The sequence below is a fragment of the Eubalaena glacialis genome, chromosome 13, assembly GCF_028564815.1.
Source record: "Eubalaena glacialis isolate mEubGla1 chromosome 13, mEubGla1.1.hap2.+ XY, whole genome shotgun sequence".
Classification (NCBI taxonomy): Eukaryota; Metazoa; Chordata; class Mammalia; order Artiodactyla; family Balaenidae; genus Eubalaena; species Eubalaena glacialis.
Window position 1 is genome coordinate 52,133,530 of NC_083728.1, and position 18,456 is coordinate 52,151,985.

The window sequence follows — 18,456 nt, forward strand, 5'->3', positions numbered from 1 at the left end:
CCGCAATTTGACCTCCTTTGCACTTCTCAATTTGGTGCTCAAAAAAAAAAAGTTGATAGTATCCAGTTTCATAAAGAGCTCAGAGAAATGATATTTTCATCCATTCCTGGTAAGTGATGACCCTTCCAAGGTGAGATCTGACGGTGCAGAGCAGAAGCCTGAGAGACGCACATACCCTTTGACCTAACAGATCTACATTTAGGAAATCATTCTCAGGAAACAGCATGGGAATCTGTAAAAACTGAACTGCTCAGATATTCTTTGAAACTTTTTTACTAGAGGAAAAATTAAAAACAACTTAAAATGTTTAACACCAGGAGCCTGGTTAAACAGACAATGGAAGAGCCACACAGGGGTCTCTGTGCAGCCGTTAGAAAGGATGTAGAACACGTGACGGCACGAAAGGAAGTTCACCTGTGACAAGTGGGGAACACGGAGGCTGTGCACACAAACAGTATAACCCACGTTTGTCAATATATTAAATATTAAAGACCATACACCGCAGTGTCTACAGGGTTCTATGTGGACAGTCGGATAACAGGCAATTTTCTTCTTTTTGTTTACCTTAATATTCCAAGTTTGTTTTTTTCCCTGTTACTTTTTTAAAGAAAACATATGCTAGCTCTAGAAGAATACGGTTTCTGCAATGGGTGATACAAAGAGAAAATGAACGTGAAAGCACTTAATAAAATAAAATTACTTTCCATATGTAAACCAGTGCTGTTAATGCAGACACAGAAGAACAAGAGAATGAAACACCACGGATGTTGACAGCACGGATGTTTCCCCTCATACACAGATTAACTGACCCTTCCTCAAGAACCTTCCTCCTGCACACCGGAAGTAATTTTTCAGTGTTTAAAGAGAAACGCAAGTATCATCACTTAAGTTTTATCTTAGTTATAGGAGAGGAAGGGGATTTCATCGATGTAGCAATGAAAAGAAAGGGGAAGTATTCATATGAGCCAGTGAACGAGTATTCAAGAGAGAAGAACAGAACACCAGTCCCTCATTTCAGGAGAGGGGCAGGAGTTTCTGTGGCCGTTCCCACCTGCTCTGCAAGTGACGCCGGCAGGCTGGGCTGCTTTGCCTGCAGAGGTCCCCGTGGGTGGAAGCAGGCTTCACTTGGGAGAAAAGCTGTATTAAGGTACTTTGTATTTTAATGAAGCACCCAACTCATTTTTTTTTCACACAGAGTAATTACAAATTTTTCTGATTTAAAAGCATGCAGCTCAATTATGTAATTGCCTAATAGGTTATGCGGGTGCTGTGGATCTTATCTGGTCTCAGGGGGACATAATCCAAATTTCAGCAGCTTTAATGATGTATTTACTCAGGAGACGGGTTGACTCCAGCTGACAGCAAGGGACCCACAGGTAAACATCATTTACATGTGGCTGTTTAATCAGCCATTTACCCAAGAGATCAAAGTAAGTATTTCTGAGCTTCATTAGACTCTTAACCAAGTGATTTCTAGTAGTGCTTTCTTAAATTTTGAAAATCTCCTACTTTTAAGATTTTATCTACAGAGAAACACTGAACCCATACTATTTACTAAATGTACATATTGTTCGAATATAGGAAAACAACTCAAAGACACTTGACTATGCTAATCATAAAATGATGATTTGTGAATCTAACAGTCCTAGAGCCCAGAAAAGCATTTTGTTCTCACGTCTGTAAGGCTTGCCCCTGCCCACATCATTCTGGTAACTGTACATTTAGGGCTGTGCATTTTTTCAGTCGCAACCTATTTGAGAAGCTGACTGCTTGCTTCAATTTTTAAGGAAGGATTTTTTTTTTTGGCCATGCCACAGCATGCGGGATCTTAGTTCCCCAACCAGGGATTGAACCCGTGCCCCCTGCAGTTGGCAGCATGGAGTCTTAACCACTGGACTGCCAGGGAAGTCCCTTAAGGATGGATTTTGTCATTCATTTATTAGTAATTTTTATGGTTGTCACTAAGATGATTTAAAAAGGAACAAGAAACCTACTAGGGGAGGAAGAATATCATTTGACTCATGAACTATTAATTGGGCAGCCCCCTTCCCATTAATGATGGAGCTATTATTTGAAAAATTATGAGTGAACTGGTCGTCTGGAACTTGGAATATGTTTTCCTGATATAAACAACACCTTTAGAAAAAAAAAAATGACGATGAGATGGCAAATGGCAGGAGACCAATACTTATTTCACCCTTGACATGGCTGAGATGTGGGGTAGCTGCAGTGAACAAGAATGGAAAACGATGTCGTTACAAAATAGAACTAAATACAATGGATGATAAAACCTGAAAACAAAATCCTTTTTAGGATCTACATTTATCAATAGATATGCAATGGATCTAAAAAGCACAGGTTCTGTTCCTCCTAAAGAATACTGTTCTTTCTTTAAAAACATTCACACAAATGGTACCATACCTCAAACAAAACAAAACTAAGGGTTATTTACTGAGTCACACGCAACGCAGTAAAATGAAAATGTGTGCAGGAAGGATGCACACAAGGTTACCTTTGAAAAGGGCAGGAACTGTGAGGGGTGCCCAGGGGCTGTATCTATACCTGCAATAATTTACTCCAGAAGGAGGGAAGTGGGGAAGAAGGAGGCGAGGAGGGAGAGCAGAGAAAGGGAAGGGGGAGGGAAGGAGGAGGAGGGCGAGGGAGTCCAAAACAACACGGTGCAGGGGGTAACACATGTGCAAATGTGGGTCAATGGCGTCACTGTATCACTCCATGTACGTATGCTTGAAATGCTTAAAAAAAAAAGTCCTTTTACTCTCTTTTAATTAAGGGGGCAGGGAAGGGGGGGCTTGGGAAGGCTGGAAGGTGATGCAGAGGCTCTGGACTGCATGGCAGCACAGGCTGTGGCTTTGGGACAGAGGGGCAAGGTTTGCCTCCAGAGGGGGCACATGAGGAATCCTGAACATTGTGCATAATAAAAATAAAAACTTTAAAAGGATCAAAAAGCCTGAGAACCCTATATTATGTATAAGGATGAAAAAACATACTTGGAGGGAATTCCCCGGCAGTCCAGTGGTTGGGAATCTGTACTCTCACTGCCGAGGGCCTGGGTTCAATCCCTGGTCGGGGAACTAAAATCCCCCAAGCCACGCAGCACGGCCAAAAAAAAAAAAAAAAAGATAAAAGAAAAAACATACTTGGAAACAAGACAAACTCACAAGACATTAAGCTCAGGAGAAGAAAGGCCATGTCTCTGGGACGGCCGCTCTGGACCTGGTCTTCCACCACCACCCCCAACCCCCCGAGTTTCCCCAGGAACGGGCTCCATCAGCTCGTGTCCAGCATCTCACGTTCTCCCTGGTGCCAGGTCGTCAGTCAGCCCCCAACTGTCCTGGCTGAGCCACGGCAGGGTTCGTCCTTGGCCGTCCCCCTCCCATCCACGCAGGCTAAATTCCCTGAGGCCCTGTAGACCCTCCTGCAACCTGGCTCAAGGGGCTCCACAGCTTTCCAAACTCTGCTGAACCCGTGAACACCGGCTCCCGAGCTGGGCCAGACCCTGCACGGTGGGCGGTGATCCCTGGAGCTTCTCATCCCCGTCCCCAGATGCAGTCCACTCCCCAGCCACAGAGAACAGCTCCGTTTCCTGGAAAAGTGTGGGCTTCCTTGGTCTGTTCTTGGGCTCCTAACAGCCCTTGCCCATCGCCCTGCCCTCTGAGCCTGTCAAAATCCTGCCTGTCTTTTAAGGGTCATCTCACACACCCCTCGGCTCCCTCCCTGTTTCTCCAGATGGCCTGGCTCCCTTTCTTGAGGGTCCATACCCTCTGCCGTGTTCTTACTGCAGGCATCCCATTATGCCATTCCCCTGAAGGAGGGACCACGTGGGATTTCTCTCTTTCCCTCCAGTGGATCTGGGCTGCTGCCTAATCCACAGAAGTGGATTAATACACATTTGCGGAGTTGACATAAATGACCATACAGTATTTTTAAAGGATGGAGTGGAGAAAGAAAACCAGAATTCTACAAGATGCTCCTAAATTCCCTGGGCAAATGTTGTGGTAGATATGTTTAATTAGGTTACCTCCAGGACCTGGGTTAACTTTATTGTAAGGACTTGAGATGCCTACATAAAACACTATGCAAAAGGCCTGATATCAGACAGTTCAACCAACCAACCAACCAACCTACCACAAAACCTCACTTACAACTTATCATTTTTTTCAAATATGTTAATCATTGTTAAGAACGTAACTATTTCCTCAAATGACTAACTTGTACATGTTGCAACTTATTTAAAAAAATAAAAATTACTAACCCTTGTCCTCCGGTCCACGTTTTTGACTGGGAAAACTTCAGACAGCTTCGCGACTACCTCTTCTTGGATAGAATTATCATGTCTTTTCAAGGTGGCAACATGCTGACCCGATGGTGTCCTCCATAAACCTGAGGCCGGTGCTTGTTCAAACCTGTGAAACAGAAAGAGGAGACCCATTAGACATGTGCCGCGCTGGGTGACTTACGAACCTCCCACATTGTTAAAGGCCCCCACAATCAAGCTAGTAGAAGACAGTTTATCCAGAAAAGTCTGGAACCTAATATATTCTGGGCTAAGGGAATTTCCAGAGTCCAGTACTTAGATGCAGTACTAAAAGGAACCAGGCCCACTTAGAAAAATGCGTTATATTCCAGGTCTGGGGCAGGAAATGCACCAGATGAGCCCGGAGCACCTTGTCGTTCCAGGAAGCAAGGAAGTTCTCAGACTTCTGAGTTGTGTGCAAAGGCCTTGAGGGTTCTCTTGAAGGGGCTCCCACTGGCCAAGGACAGGACAGTTTGAGAACCAGAAGGATAATGACTACCACAGACGGATACACAGCAAATATATAAAAATACACGAGTTCGTTTGAAAAATAAATTAAATAAGTAAATAAAATTTTAAAAATAATAAAAACCTTTGGATTCACAGGCTACAACACAGATGAATCTACAGACATTCTGCTAAGTGATATAAGCCAGTCACAGAAAGGCAAATACGGTACGATTCCACTTACATAAGATGCTTAGGGTAATCAAATTCACAGAGACAGAGAGTAGTGTGGGGACTGCCAAGGGCTGGGGGAGGGAGGAATGGGGACTAGTTTAGTGGGCACAGAGCTCCAGTTTTGTGAGATGACAAAGTTCTAGAGATCTGCTGCACACCAATGTGAATGTACTTAACACCACTGAACTGTACACTTAAAATGGTTAAGATGGTAAATTTTATGTTTATGTATGTTTTTACCACAAAAATATAAACAAACCAACCTTTGGATGCTGCTAGGGCAACAACTCGTTATTCTGAAAACTGGTTAAGTAAAGGGATAGAATCAAGCATTTATCCTGCCTCTGTGGTTGAAAAAAAAATTTCAGAGTTACCAAGTAGTTGATGGGAAAAGTTTTTCCAAATAATAAATGCAGAAGAAAGAACTGAGTTAGAAAAGTCACCATTTTCTAAGTCCAAGTGAATGAAATGCATCTAGGAAAGGATCCTAATTTTGAGAAAATTGCATAATGGAAGCTTTATATCAGAGGCATCCATCTGCCAACGCTCGAGCCCACAGCCCAGCCTTGGCAGCACGAACGGTGGGACGAGCAGACACCTGCCGCCTTAGGAGGTGGAGTAAGAAGGACCAGCACTGCCTCGGATGTCATTCTGCCAGAATAACCCACCTGGAATGTAATCCTGGATCCGGGTCCAACCACCAGTTTACAGGGAAATCATTTGGATCCTGACGCAAACACAGCAAATACAGACAGACTTTTTTTGAGAAAGCCAAAGCAAACTGACAAGGACTAGGTAATAAAGAATTTTCTTAAATGGTAAGGTATTTAATCCTTGTATGTTAGAGATATAAGTATTTGTGAGAGAAAAATGTTGTCTGTTTTAAACTACTCAAGAAAAAAGTGTGGGTGAGGGAAGGAAATAAAATAAGACTGGCAAAACGTTGACAACTGTGGATCTGGGTGAGGGTACATGGGATTTCATTATACTCATATCTGCTTTTGTGGATGTTTAAAAATTTCAAAGTACAAGCTAAAAAACAGTGTACTAATATCTGCAACTTACTTGGAAATGCATACAAATAACAGATTGGAACCGATGGATGGATGGATGGATGGGAAATGGAGAGAGACAGATTTGGGAGTGTAATAAAATGTCAATGGTAGAATCTGGGTGGTGGGTATGTGGGTGTACAGTTCTTTTTACTTTTCTGTATGTTTGGAAATTTTCATAATAAAATGTGAAAAAAGTTAGTCTAGGTACAATCCAGAACCTTTTAAAATAAACCTTAACTGTTATAACCTTTGCCTGACCTAACCCTAATTTTTCCCAAGACTTGAATAAAGTGGGATGCATCACTGGAATCCTGGAACTTATTTAAACACTTCCCCAAACGATTCCAAGGTTCCAGGCTGGTTTGGTAGAAAGCCCCTTCAGCAACTTGTCTCTCCTGGTGATGTCGAGATCCCACCGACGTCATAAAGCCCCCAGTTCCTCTGTTCTGTTCTATGTGAATGAAGCAACCTCTGCATCTGTACTTGGGTTTGCAATAGATTTATTTCCCTCCTAGGAAAATGCACTCACAGGCCATCGGCAAATCCTAGTCCAGTCAGCAGGTATATTTCTCATAATGAGTAAATCAATTGTGTTTTTAGCCTGAAAGAATGTTTGGTTAGGTTGAATTAAATTTGAGAACAAGTTTAATGAGGATGAGTTAAACTAGTTAAGTTAGTTGGGATGGATTGAATTATCAGAGACCAGTCTCTCTGGTGACTGATACACATGATTTCTGCAGAAGCAAAGCCAAGGCAAGACTCGGGTTACTAAGACCTCTGCCAACTGTAACCATCCTTTGGGTCCTGGAGTGAAAGAAGTAGCTAAGGTTTCCTATAACTGTTATACCTGCTTCACAAAAGGAGGAAACCTATGGGGTCAAAAAGCAAATAAGCTTCTGGAGGAGGTCGAGCACTAGAACCTGTGACTTCTGAACAGCTAAACAACACTTGGCAACAAGGAGGGCTTGGGCCATGGCTGGCCTTGTGTGCAGTCCCGCCCCTGGGTCTACACAAACATACAGAATCAGAACATCTACACAGTGGTACAAAGGACTTAAAGGAGTTTTTTCCTCTTTTGTCCACTTCACTTCGGAAACTTTACAGTACCAATGTCACACAGAAAAAACAAAGTGTGATGTCAGCTAAATTATATACTCCTCTAATTAAAGATAAGTAAAGCAATAGACTCTAAATAGTCTATAATTAATTTCATATACTTGGAATGGTTTCCAATGAGAAAACTGCAATTTAAGCAAATGTACCAGCATTTCCTAACTACAAATGATTTACAACAGATTGGTAATTTGACAAAAGTTTTAAATGCAGACAAAGTAATAAGTACCTTGAATTTTATTCTGAACATAAGCAGAATAAAATAAAGAGATTTCTACATACTATACTCCAAACACTCTAAAGCTGACTCAATTGTTCAGCATTAGCTTGAGAGTACAATTGGGTGACTCCATCTGAAAGTAGCCACTGACAGAGACAATTAATTGCACCTGGACAAACATAAGCTCATGGGTGGTCTCATTACGGTTTTCATATAAGATAAAGTGATTAAGTAATCACTTTTGTGTTAAAATATATTCTCCAGGAGGCAATAATTAACAAATTTTTAAAATCAACTGCCCCAGGTGACATGAATCATATTTTAAAAACTCGTAATTGTCTAAAATGATGACTTGGTCCTCCACCTAATAATAGTAAACCTTTCATATGAAGAACTTTCAACATTTAATCCTTGATATAACAAAAATTAAAATTAATAATAATGATGATAGGAATGGTTTTGTTCTTTTTTAAGATGCTTCATTTTGTGATAGAGAATTCAGAAATCTTCACACTATCTTTCAGAGTATGCTATGGGGCAGGTGTCCCATTTTCCAGATGGGATTAAAGCAAAGAGACAGATGTTGCCTGCCGAGGTTTGGTCAGGGGCTCAAGCAGGGCCACGACCACACCAAACATGGCTCTATTCACAGGCCTGCAGGAGCCCATGAGCTGTTACAGCCTTCCCATTCTGCCTGGCTTAGAATTCTGTGACATCAATGTCATTAACAATTAAGGAACAAAAGTATCATTCTCTCCAAGTCTGTGTTTCTGGAATGACCAGCTGACTGTTTCAGTCCAAGGGATATCACAAGGCAGAAGGGAATACCTCACTTAGGGGAATACCTAGCAACAGCTCCTGGGTGCTAAAGGGCACAGGAGGTGGGAGCGCACAGAGGGAAGGGGGAGCGTGACGCCGGGATTAAAGCCTATGAGACTGTTGTAAATAGTGCCGCAATGAACACTGGGGTGCATGTGCCTTTTTGAATTATGGTTTTCTCTGGGTATATGCCCAGGAGTGGGATTGCTGGGGCATACAGTAGTTCTATGTTTAGTTTTTTAAGGAACCTCCATACTGTTCTCCACAGTGGCTGTATCAATTTACATTCCCACCAACAGTACAAGAGGGTTCCCTTTTCTCCACACCCTCTCCAGCATTTATTATTTGTAGATTTTTTGATGATGGCTATTCTGACCAGTGTGAGGTGATACCTCAATGTAGTTTTTTTTTTTTTTTTTTTTACTTATTTATTTATTTATGGCTGTGTTGGGTCTTCGTTTCTGTGCGAGGGCTTTCTCTAGTTGCGGCAAGTGGGGGCCACTCTTCATCGCGGTGCGCGGGCCTCTCACTATCGCAGCCTCTCTTGTTGCAGAGCACAGGCTCCAGACGCGCAGGCTCAGTAATTGTGGCACACGGGCCTAGTCGCTCCGCGACTAGCTCCGCGACTAGTCGCTGGGCATCTTCCCACACCAGGGCTCGAACCCGTGTCCCCTGCATTGGCAGGCAGATTCTCAACCACTGCGTCACCAGGGAAGCCCCCTCATTGTAGTTTTGATTTGCATTTCTCTAATAATTAATAAAGATGTTGAGCGTCTTTTCATATGCCTCTTGGTCATCTGTATGTCTTCTTTGGAGAAATGTCTGTTTAGGTCTTCTGCCCATTTTCTGACTGGGTTGTTTGTTTTTTTGATATTGAGCTGCATGAGCTGTTTGTATATTTTGGAGATTAATCCTTTGTCCGTTGATTCATTTGCAAATATCTCCTCCCACCATTCTGAGGGTTGTCTTTCGTCTTGTTTACAGTTTCCTTTGCTGTGCAAAAGGTTTGAAGTTTCATTAGGTCCCATTTGTTTATTTTTGTTTTTATTTCCATTAGTCTAGAAGGTGGGTCAAAAAAGATCTTGCTGTGATTTATGTCAAAGAGTGTTCTCCCTATGTTTTCCTCTAAGAGTTTTATAGTGTCCCATCTTACATTTAGGTCTTTAATCCATTTTGATGGATAAAGAAGATGTGGTACATATATACAATGGAATATTACTCAGCCATAAAAAGGAATGAAATGGGGTCATTTGTAGAGATGTGGATGGACCCAGAGACTGTCATACAGAGTACAGTAAGTCAGAAGGAGAAAAACAAATATCGCATATTAACGCATATATGTGGAATCTAGAAAAATGGTACAGATGAACCAGTGTGCAAGGCAGAAATAGAAACACAGACGCAGAGAACAAACGTATGGACACCAAGGGGGGAAGGGAAGGTGGGATGAATTGGGAGGTTGGGATTAACATATATACACTAATGTGTATGGAATGGATAGCTAATGAGGGCCTGCTGTATGGCACAGGGAATGCTACTTCACTTTGCTGTGCAGTAGAAACTAATACAACACTGTAAAACAACTATACGCCAATTAAAAAAATAATAAAATAAAATATGAGGAGCATAAAAAAAATAAAGAAATAAAGCCTGTGAGAAAGAACTGGCAGCTAAGACCTGACTGCTTGTCTCTCAAAGGTCAGGTAGACACCTGGGCCTTTTTCCGAGGCTAGAGAGGGAACCAGTGACAATCAGTGTGCACTGAACAGCATCCTCAGTCATGACACGGGGTAATTCTAATTGTAACAGAACACAACAGTGACATTATAATGGAACCATTCCTGACTTCTTTATCTGGCTTTAAAAAATGATTGTGGCAAAGAAACAGTTCTGAAGGTTCCAGATATTAATTTTAAAATTTGTGTTGGTCATAAAGAAGGATCATTTCTTCTGGAAGGCTGATTTATACATAACTGTAGATCAACAGTCATGTAAAAATGCAACTTCTCAAGAGAAAAACAAATACAGTATGCTAACACATATATATGGAATCTAAGGGAAAAAAAAAAAAAAAAAAAAAAAAAAGAGGTCATGAAGAACCTAGTGGCAAGATGGGAATAAAGACACAGACCTACTAGAGAATGGACTTGAGGATATGGGGAGGGGGAGGGGTGAGATGTGACAGGGTGAGAGAGTGTCATGGACATATATACACTACCAAATGTAAAATAGATAACTAGTGGGAAGCAGCCGCATAGCACAGGGAGATCAGCTCGGTGCTTTGTGACCATCTAGAGGGGTGGGATAGGGAGGGTGGGAGGGAGGGAGATGCAAGAGGGAAGAGATATGGCAACATATGTATATGTGTAACTGATTCACTTTGTTGTAAAGCAGAAGCTAACACACCACTGTAAAACAATTATACTTCAATAAAGATGTTAAAAAAAAAAAAAAAAAAAAAAAGGCAACTTCTCATAGTGGAAACCAATGCTCCATTTATGCATGTTGAGAAACTATAACAAACATTGGTGTAGTTGATGGAGATATCATATCTTATCACCCACAGTCACAGTCCGGCAGCCCAGGTTAAGAGAGTCACACGATGAATCATTTAGTCTAACAACTCAGTCTGCAAAGAGAATTATAAATGCATATATGCTTTTTATGCGACATACCACAACGGTGGTTTATGCCAAATAGTATATCAACAGACACACAAGGCAGTGAGAAAGAAGCCGGGGTCCAGCTGAAGAGCCTTACAGCACACAATCACCATGACCACAGACTCTCCCCAGCCAGCTTCTTCCACGCCCCTGTAAAGGGTATTTTAAGACTGCCTTTTGTCACTTCACATGATAAAAAACATGGAAGAGGATTTTCGTGCACTGCCCTTTAATGCTGTTAAGTTGAAAAGCTACTGACCCAGGAAGGTCATGTCTAGCATTCTCTGTAGTCTGGAGATCACAGCATGATGCAGAAGGGAATGTAAACACACTCAGGACTTGTGAACCTCACCTTGTGGTCTGTGGAATGGAGCCCTGAGATTAGCCAAGTTTTCTTGCGACAAGGTCCTTTTAGAGGCCATTACCCTGACTTCTCCTCATGCCCTGATGGGACCCAATACACACTGGATTTATGCTGAATTCTACTCCGAAAATCCTGTTATCCTTCCTGTTTATATCGTTACGTAAAAGTGCCTGTGTGGCATGTGGAAGGGAGAGAAGACGAGGCCGGATGTTAGACAACCAGACCCGAAGCCCCTCTGGCTCTCCTGGCCAGTCAAGGCCCTTTCAGATGGCTGACCACACCTGAGCTGTCATTTGTTCTCTGCTGCAAAACGGTGGGGACCTACTTCATAAAGAGGAAACATAGTCAGTCCCCAGAATAAAAATCGGGGTTAGGACACTGGTAACAGTCACGTACCATGAATCAAGCACCTACCAGGGGCCAGCACTGGACAAACCATTACACATACTACACATCTGTAATTTTGCGAATTCAATTAAGAAGCCCAGATGCCACGAAGCTTCTGAGGCCATGCATGAGAAGACACCTAGAGTGCCGAGAAGGTGGGTGGAAGGATCGATTTCTATCTGATTTAGGAAGGACGTACAAGAATCATGGTTCGTATGCGCCAACCACCCTGCAAATGATTAACCCCCACTCGCTCACCCCAGCTCTCTAGCCATTTAAGGCACGTCCTCCGAGCACTGCTCTAGAACTTGAGGAAGCAGAGTTAAACACTCATTCAAGCCTGCATGGCTGGGCCCCACCTCCAGACTCCTGATTCAGTGGATCTGGGGTGGAACCCGAGAACCTGCATTTCTAACAAGCTCCCAGGGCTTGTCGATGCTGTTGGTGCAGGAACATACTTAGGGGTCTGTATCACTAGCATGACTTCGGAAATTTAGGAACCTATCTGGGGTTTGGACCTGCTAAGGACATCCCTCTAGATGGCGGCTTTGCTGGATAACCTGGGCGTTCACCAAGGTATGCTAACATGCCAGGCAAAGCCTACCCATCTTCCCTCCCCCCAGGTAAGCCTAAAAATGTTGCTATGGGCAGGGGTTGAGTAGATATATCCAATTAACAATGAAAAACAGATACATTCACAAAGAAGTAGATGGTGAAGCCACAGTTAAATTGATGCTACAAGTGCCCGGCACAGTGCTGATCATGTGGACCAGTGTTTCGAGACCCTTATCTGGGAACAAGGGCCGACCCACCACAGCAGCAACTTGACGACAGTCATACCTGACTTGCTTTTCATCGCTGCCACCCCCAGGGGAGAGTCTGGGGATCTGGTGAAGGACAGCTGCTTCACAGGCGTCAAGGTCTTTTCTCAGAATGTCACTGTGATTACAGAGCCTATAAAATAAAACAGGTGCTGCAGGAGATGTTTATTTAAGCACAGACAGCCAGCTTCTAGAATCTACGGTGGTTCCTCATGGTTTACTGAAATACATCTGTAATATAATCTAGACATAAAAACGCAGCAACTAGACTGTCTCTCGACAAAGATGTAAAACGGGGTGGCTTGAAAAACTTGTTTGTGTGTATGTGGCAGTTTTAAATCCATCAGAGGAAGTAGCTTTTAACCCTTTGAAGACTTTAATGATGTTCAAATCCACAGCTGTGCAATCTCATTCCACATGCCACCTGACTGATAGGAATGCCAGATAATCTTAACAGCAGAAAAGGCTAATTTTATATTGTCAATCATAACAAAGTTAGAGCTCCTCAACTCACATGAAATTTACTTAAATTGTCACTGCTAAGAAATTGAAAACTGTTGGCTGAAGTACAGGTTACGTCCTCTATTTCTGAATGTAGAAAAATGACTATTATTTCTCCATTCAGATCCCACTGCAACATTTTCTTTATCCTTAGTAAGAACAGGAAGGAGTGGAAAGAGGGATTTAGCCCTCATCATCTATTTGCAGTCCACGGGGGACTGGTGGAGTGTTAACAATCTGGCCACTGTTTTAGGTTAGGTCTGTCATAGGGTCACAACAGCCTCCAAAGAGATTGGTTAGTAACTTCCTTTAAAAAAAAAATGTCTGTTTGCATGATTCTAAGAAGCTATGGGAGAAGATATCAAAGACAAAACAGTATTTCTCCTTTAAAGGAACTGATCGCACATGTAGTTGGGAAGATTCAATACATACCCCAAAAGGAAAATGAAGCAACTTATAAACCAATGTTCATTAGCAAAGTACTACTAATTTGTAATTAGTGCAAAGGTTGGTTAAGTTACTAGATCTATTCAATGGCCATGTGCCCGATGATGCAAGGATGAAAAAGACCTGCTCCGCCTGTACACTGGAGGTACGGGCCCACCCCCACTCTGGAGCAGGTTTCTACCCTGGGCAGGAAATAGAAATGGGCCCCCAGATTCAAGCCCTGTTCTCGACGCCGGACCACCCTGTCGGCACTCCAGCTCCTTGCCAAGTCCCGAGCTCCTGTCTAAACGCTAAGCCTGGAGTCTTCGTCCCTATGGGCCAGACCCTGTTGGGTCCTTCACTCCTGAGATCTGCTGCCCCACACCTCCTGGACTCCTGGCCAGTGGGACTTACAGCACCTATGGATACCTGCTTTTCCTAAGGCAAAATCTGGGTCCTGATTCTCCCTGGAAGGCTTTATCTTGTCGCCAACCAATTCACAGAATGAGACTGAGGCAGGAGACAGATGGGCCCCCCCGCAGGGTAAACAGCTGGAGTTCGTTCCCTGTGGACCAATACTCCAAGATGAAAATAGCAGGACAATCGAGAGAAGAGGCTGGGCCCTGCCCAGATAAAAGACCACATATTTCTCATTCTCAAAGTCAAAGAGACCTGCCCGACTAGAAAGCTCCTTGGAGGTCAAAAGGAGAGTGATGCCAACCTACCCATAGGCCTCTTCGCTGGCATCCATCTTGGCTGAGCGATGCACGTGCACATGGCAGGACCCTGAGATATACCAAATATGGACTCAGAATCAGGCAAATCAAAATGACTGGCCAAAAGAAACCTGGAAGAAATGCCCCATAAAAGTGATTCAAACTACCACAAGGGCACGACTCTCTCTCTGAGAGTCCACACGTACTGTACCCTTTTTCTCCTAATAAACACTTTACTTGTTTCACTATCTTCTGTGTTTGTGGGAATTCTTTTCTGCAAAGCTGAAGGGCCAGGGCCTTGTCAATGACCACTGGTCTAGTGGCTAGGATTCAGCACTCTCACTGCTGTGACCCGACCTCAATCTCTGGCTAGGAACCAAAACCCTGTTCAAGCCGCTGCAGGCTGAGGCCACCGGAGATCAAGACCTGCCCTCAAGAAGAGGAAGATAAGCCAATTTCAGAGCAGTAAAGGAGCGCACAAGGGGAAGACAATCAGGAAGTGGGAGGAGGACCTTCTGCCGGGCAGGATGCAGATGGAGGGGAGATGATAGCTGAAGCCAAGGAGCCACAAGGCAAAGGCGACGGGAAATGCCAGGGTGAGAGAGGTGTGGGGACCAGCAAGGAGATGAGTCTGGCCAGGTAGGGACTGCAGTTGGTGGTGATGGGATAGTAAAGGGAAATAAAATTCGGTATAAAACTCTGGCGAGGCAACAGAGATAAACCTTGTGGATTTTGGAGCCATGGCTGGTTTCCTGGCAGCTGTGTCTGGATGGGGTTGGTGAGGGACAGACTGGCCAGGGGACTGACCCTGTGCTCTGGGTGGCCGGGGAGGAGCGCGCAGGTGTGAGCGCAGCGGGGGAGGAGCCAAGCACCCATGGCTGGTGGGCTGAGGATGCTAAAAGCTGGGGCACATGCCAACCTCAAAGGGCCAGTCGCCCTAGGCTCCCACTGAGGAATGTGTGTCTCAGTGAGGCTACATCTTTCCAGTTTTTGAGAAGCTGGAAATTCACAATTACTAGTTTTATTTTTATATGCCATCTCCCAAATTTTAAAATGGGGCAACTATTCAAAAGAAAGTTAAATACTGTGCTTGACAAACAGGGGCCCTCTGCGGGCTTGGGGTCTCCAGCTTACAATGCCTCTAGACATACTTCCCGACCAGGTGGTAAACCCCGAGCAAGGGCTGTGGCTTCCGCACCTCCTCCCAAACCCAAGTACAGCAGGGAACTCGGCAGACACTGGTTAATGCTGTTGTGCTAAGGAGGGGAGGGGGCAGCCTCCAGGGATGAGCATTTTATCTCTGCCATTCTCAGGAAAGACGAGAAGAGAAAGCCGATCAGCAGTATGATTACTGTTATAAACCCCCTACAGACAATGCTCCCTGATGCCAGCATCCGCGCCCACCCCCCCAACCCCTGATACCACCACGGTGGGGCCAGTGCTCCATCACACGCCAAACGCCTTCGTTCTTTCCTAGTCTGATTGGTCCAAACGTCAGGCCTGCTTAGACCAGCTCCCCCCACGTTTGTCTGGGAGCTTCTCCGACTGCCTCCTTTACAGGGATCTTTCTCATCCCTGAATTCCTCTAGCACAACGCAGACAGCATCCTACTTTGTACTGCTCTCCAGTTATGCCCTGTCTGCCGAGTCTTCTCAACATGACCAGAAGCCTGTTGAGAACAGCAATTGGACTTGTGATTTCACAGGATGCTGAAGACACAATTAAAGACACTGTGTGTTGAATGACAGGCCAAGATTTAAACCCAGATTAGGGAATTCATGACACGCCTGTTGTCACAGCCTGTTTTTACACGTTGGTGTCACACCAGTCTGGGGCTTCCAGGGCTCGGCAACGAGTGATCAACAAGACAGTGATCAATTAGACGGCTGCAAGCACTGTCCCCATGGAGCTACGGCCGATGCCAGATTAACTCCTAACCTTGATGAGTTGGTCTGTGTTGAGATTTCTAACAGTTATCTCCCCATGGGATAGACTTTAGTTTGCAAAATATCCATCAATCCTTTGCTTAAAATAACTCTTAAATAATTCACAGTGTACTGAGCTAAAGATTAAAGACTATGTGTTATGAAAATACTATTTTAGAATTCAAGACCCCAATTTGTTTCATGTCTTCTATTTGCATTCCTACCAAAATACTTCAGCTGGAAGGGCAATGGCCTGACAGCCCATGTCCAGTCTCCCCCGGGGAATATGTGGCCTGGCACCAAGGCACTGGGCCCTACCATCCGGTTGTTTTCTGTGAAGTCCGGCAAGTGGACAAACCTGCTGGACGACAAGCAATCGCTAGAAACACAAATGGCACTTTAAAATATTTTATTTTATCCAATAATAGTTAAGCATACAATAAATAAAATTAGTTTTTGGCTAAATTTAAAGTAATTACTTTTTTTAAAAAATTAATTAATTTATTTATTTATTTTTGGCTGCGTTGGGTCTTTGTTGCTGCACGCGGGCTTTCTCTAGTTGCGGGGAGCGGGGGCTACTCTTCGTTGCGGTGCGCGGGCTTCTCATTGCGGTGGCTTCTCTTGTTGTGAAGCACGGGCTCTAGGGCACACAGGCTTCAGTAGTTGTGGCACTCGGGCTCAGTAGTTGTGGCTCGCGGGCTCTAGAGTGCAGGCTCAGTAGTTGTGGCGCATGGGCTTAGTTGCTCCGCGGCATGTGGGATCTTCCCGGACCGGGGCTCGAACCCGTGTCCCCTGCATTGGCAGGCGGATTCTCAACCACTGCGCCACGAGGGAAGCCCATAAAGTAATTACTTTCTAAGAAAGCTTCATTTTTCAGTCACACAGAATTTAGGACATAATTTACAAGAAAGCAATTCCATGTCAGGCTAATGTGAGCCCTCAAATTAAGGTAGAATTTTTTGTTTAAAGTAAGGGAGAAAAGGTGTTATGCTTTTTCTTTCAGTATCACAAGCTGAGAATGACTTCTTAGCAAACAGAAAATAAACTTTTCCTTAACTATAGCAGATGACTTTCACACATGCCCGTGGGTGTTATCTTTGGGGGACTCAGCACAGATACACTTCAGCTGCAGTGATGCGAGCTTGACTTTTGGGCTTCCTTTCTCCAGGAGACAGCAGTCAGCATGGTGTGGTCCCCGACTCCAGGTAGGGACGAGTTTGCTTACCTAATTTACATATTATAGTGTTACTTGTTAAAAGTTTTATGAATTACGTTTACTGTCTTTTTAACGAAATTGAAGAATCAGAAAGGAGTTGTTTACATCCAGAACAAAGTTTTAGGGAGGAAACTGTATTTCAGAACAAGCAACAACAAACAGGCATCACTCGCAGAGGTGGCCGTGGATGGTGAGCCTGTCACTGAGGAATAACGCACACGTGAGGGTGGGAAGGGGACAACCCGGACTGACTGTCTGCATCCGATTCCGGAGCTCGCCAAAACCCCGCCTGGAAACTCACAGCTTCAATCCTACCTTCCCTTTGAAACATAAGTGGCTTTGATCTTTTCACTAAGAACACACGGTCTGGATAGAAAAGATGATTTTAAAACTATCATTTTATCAGATCCCAGACCTGGTTTTCTGCATTTAATTCCCACGGAAATTTGTTGATTACAATGAACATTTAAAAATCCTCCTAAGATCCATGAGGTTCTTAAACAGAAGTAACAGAATGCATTCACGTACCTAATGCTCAAAGCCCACAACTGCTGCAAAATATAACTAATGAACCAAAGCCGACTGTCAGTCAAAACCCGAGCCGCTAATTCAATTTGTGTAGCTTACTGGTCCTCCTGAAGCAATTTAGCACCTTTGCCAATAAGAGAAAACCTCCAGTGACACCCCACCCACAGGTACACAAACACAACCGAGAAGCAGAGAGGCCCGTAGAAGCCCTACCTCCATAAAGATGCAAATTAAGATTTAAACAGGGTAACAATCGGCCAGCGCTAATCCTTTTACCGAGGTGTAAATGGCTATTGAGAACTGAATTCTGGGCTGCCAGCTTTTGTTGGGTAGTCTTACAGACACATTTCACCCAGGAGCCACGCCAAGCCACCAACTCTGATGACGACTGATAAACAGTTTCATCAGGCCAGCGTTATTTGTTTGCTTTGATATCAAATTTCCTGACCATCAATCCAAACGCGTCAACATAACCGGCATGAAGAATTAGCACCCTGGGAACAGGAACTGGGAGCAAGCATCCCAAGCCTGACGACCGGCGGCCGGAACAGCTGTAGGTGCGGCCGAGGCAGGGTCTGGACGTGGGGTTTTGTTGGCCACACAAAACGGTTGTAGAAAGGACAAACATGTACATAGTTAAACAGTATTTTTCTTTTCATGGGCTGTCTTAGGAAACCTATGTTTTGGTGGCTACCTCGGCCCCCAT

At 44.0% G+C, this 18,456-nt stretch overlaps 1 protein-coding gene across 2 annotated transcripts in view; it reads right to left on the reverse strand.

The window, feature by feature from the left end:
- The window catches only part of KIZ (kizuna centrosomal protein), a 114,457-nt gene that overhangs the window by 31,860 nt on the left and 64,141 nt on the right, over positions 1-18,456 (reverse strand). The window contains exons 7-8 of one of the 2 annotated variants that reach the window (XM_061210077.1): positions 12,458-12,571; positions 4,274-4,424 (exon numbers count right to left, since the gene is read on the reverse strand). In XM_061210077.1, coding sequence (XP_061066060.1) covers positions 4,274-4,424; positions 12,458-12,571 — 265 coding nt within the window. The remainder of the gene's footprint in view (positions 1-4,273; positions 4,425-12,457; positions 12,572-18,456) is intronic. The other variant, XM_061210078.1, reaches the window with a different exon arrangement.